This window comes from Protobothrops mucrosquamatus, unplaced genomic scaffold, assembly GCF_001527695.2.
Source record: "Protobothrops mucrosquamatus isolate PMUCROS unplaced genomic scaffold, P.Mucros_1.0 scaffold323, whole genome shotgun sequence".
Lineage (NCBI taxonomy): Eukaryota > Metazoa > Chordata > Lepidosauria > Squamata > Viperidae > Protobothrops > Protobothrops mucrosquamatus.
The window spans coordinates 1-2,901 of NW_015386662.1; the positions used below are offsets into that span (position 1 = coordinate 1).

Here is a 2,901-nt window from a genome sequence, read left to right on the forward strand (position 1 = left end):
GAAAAATACACCCTGGACTGGTAGAAAATAGACTGATAGAATTTTACTAATATTCACATCCCTTATGACACAGAACAACCTCCTTCCCAACTTAGGAGAAATATTTTAATAGTTCACATATAAGCATCTCAGTCTCCAAAAGCTTTGTGGAAAAGCCAGGTCTTAATCAGTTTCCTGACTCTTAATGACCCTTACATTCTTCAGTTTAATTGCATCAAAGACAGCCAGTAAACAAAGATGTTTGTACTAAAAGGGATGAGCTATAAAACAGATTGAGAAGCACATCTGAAAACTAAAAGCTAGAATGTAAACTGATCCAGCTATAAAAGTATATGTCTGGATAGGTTGTATTAATGTTCAGTCTTTTAAGAGAGTGAGAGTTGTAATGATGGATGAATAAGAGGTAAACATGCCAAGACAGAGTATATTAGCATTCAATGGCTGGACTAGGCAGCATATTCAAAATATCTATGCAGAGCATACATTTAAAATATACTAGTGGAACATTGCGAAGCTCATATTTAGATCAGAACCTCTCATAAAATTAAGCAGCTGAAAATGAAGAAAGGGGTATTTGGGGAAAAACACTATTATTTTGTTACATATCACCTTTCTTTTATAAAGTGAATTGATTAGCAATTACAGGAATCCACCTGTTTGCCATTGCCTAAAGAAACTGTGATGCCTATATAAAGGGAGTACTCAAAAATCAAACTGACTATATTATTACTACAAAGTGGTAGAACAACTCAATTGTAACAGGAAATATATTCGGGACCAGCTATGCAACAGATCATGTGCAAACTGCAGGTCAACCTGAAGTGAAATAAAAAGCCAACAGATTTCTACAATATAGTTTTGATTATTTTGATTTCCATCATTTTCAAGGAAAACATCAGGAATCACTTTGAAGTTCCGAACTCATTGATGGAAAATCAGAGGAACTGTATAATGAAATCAATCATATTGTTAAAGTTGGGTGTGGAAAGAGACTGCCAAACTAAGAAATAGAAGAACTCACTATGTCGTTAATATGTTGGAAGGCTATAGGATGTGAAGAACATTTACAGAGGAAGAATCAGTAGAAGATCCAACCAAGCTATGCAACAATTCTGTAGAATAGCCAATATAGTGAAGGTATCTACATACTAATATCAAAGGAAGGAAATTTAACAGAGTATGCAGTCTAATTTCACACATTAACAAAATAATCATCCAATTCAGATTAGAGTTCTACATAGAAATAATAGATGTTTAGGCTTTAGAAAAGATTGAGCAACATACATTATTGTTAATGCCATTAGATAACTGAGAAAGCCATCAACATGTGCTTCATTGGTTCTGAAAAGACCTTCAAGTGACTTGATTGATTTTAGCTGTGAAATATTCTGAAGAAAATGAGAATCCCAGAAGTTCTTATTGTTTATAGGTTTCATGTTCTCAGAAACCTGTACAAAGACAATAAGATACAAGCTGAATGGAACATGGTGAAACAGACTGACTCCAAGTCTGCAAAAGAGTGAGATAAGACTTCATGTGCTCTGTTTAGATGCTTCAAGTGGCAAGAAGAATCAAGTCTGTGTTACTGAACTCTGTCCAACAGTCTAATGCTTATTTTTAGTAGACCACATTTCTGGTTTACCATATATAAAAAAAACTCTTAATAGTGTGGGTGGTCTTCTGTCTTTAACTGAAAGGTAAATTCTTCAGTTGCTGTCTTGTGAGTTATGGCATCATTGTGAAGATTTCCTGAGCAGAAGATTTTGTAATTCTAGGTTGGGATCGTTCAATATGGAGAAAATGTAACCCATGAATTTTATCTCAACACATATTCAACCACAGAAGAAGTGCTTGTAGCAGCAGGCAAAATTAAACAGAGAGAAGGATTCGAGACCATGACAGCTCTTGGCATTGAAACAGCAAGGTAGGTGCCTACAGCCTTATAAATAAGTATCAACCTACATAAAGAATTATGCTGATCTTCCACAGACTTGCCCATGTACAACTTGATTTTAAGAATATAATGGGAGCCCTGAAAATTCAAACCAAAGGCCTATAGAATCAACCACCATGCCATTTATTTATTTTTCTTACTGATTTTGGTATTTATGTTTTGTCCTTGTCTGCAGTTTGCAGATTTACAGGTTTTCATTCTTGTTTTAGGAATGAAGCATTTACAGAAGCTCATGGGGCCCGCCCAGGGGTACAAAAAGTCATGGTAGTTGTGACTGATGGAGAATCTCATGACAATTACCGATTACAAAAAGTGATTGATGATTGTGAAAAAGACAGTATACAGAGATTTTCTATTGCTGTAAGTGATGTTTAGTAGAAAAACTGTACTGTATATCTAGAAATGGTTCTTTCCCTTTCTCTCATTTGCCTTGAGGAAAGAATCCTTTTTTGATAAGTTAGTATTCTTCTAATATTAGCAACATGCTAATTTTTTTATTCATTACTCATTGGATTCATATTTTGTTTAAAGTGCATGCTGACTCTACTAGTAATGACATGTTCTTCTATTTCTCTTTGACTGCTGAAAATAAACAGTGCTTCAGGAAAACTGTTGCTGCAAGATCACTCAGGTCAATACTCATTGTTTCACACATATATATTTTTATTTAGATGTATATCCCACTTTTTCTATAGTATATATCTCTCTGTGTGTGTATCTCTCTCTCTGTGTATCTCTCTCTCATTATGTATTTATTTATTTATTTATTTAATTTAATTTATATGCCGCCCTTCTCCCGACAGGGACTCAGGGCGGCGCACAACATATTTAAAACCAGAACATATATACAATCCCCCCCTTAAAACCGAATTAAACCGAATTTTAATGTTGCGTCTTCCGAATATTTAAAACCCAATGTAAAATCCACCCTAGGTCAGGTCCGCTTG

The 2,901-nt window shown here is 34.7% G+C and overlaps 1 protein-coding gene across 1 annotated transcript in view; it reads left to right on the forward strand.

The window, feature by feature from the left end:
* Window positions 1-1,775: 1,775 nt before the first annotated feature.
* The window catches only part of ITGA1 (integrin subunit alpha 1), a gene marked incomplete at its 5' end in the record, with an annotated part of 43,457 nt that continues 42,331 nt past the window's right edge, over window positions 1,776-2,901 (forward strand). Inside the window, 2 exons of the mRNA XM_015815179.1 lie at window positions 1,776-1,924; window positions 2,164-2,314. Coding sequence (XP_015670665.1) covers window positions 1,776-1,924; window positions 2,164-2,314 — 300 coding nt within the window. The remainder of the gene's footprint in view (window positions 1,925-2,163; window positions 2,315-2,901) is intronic.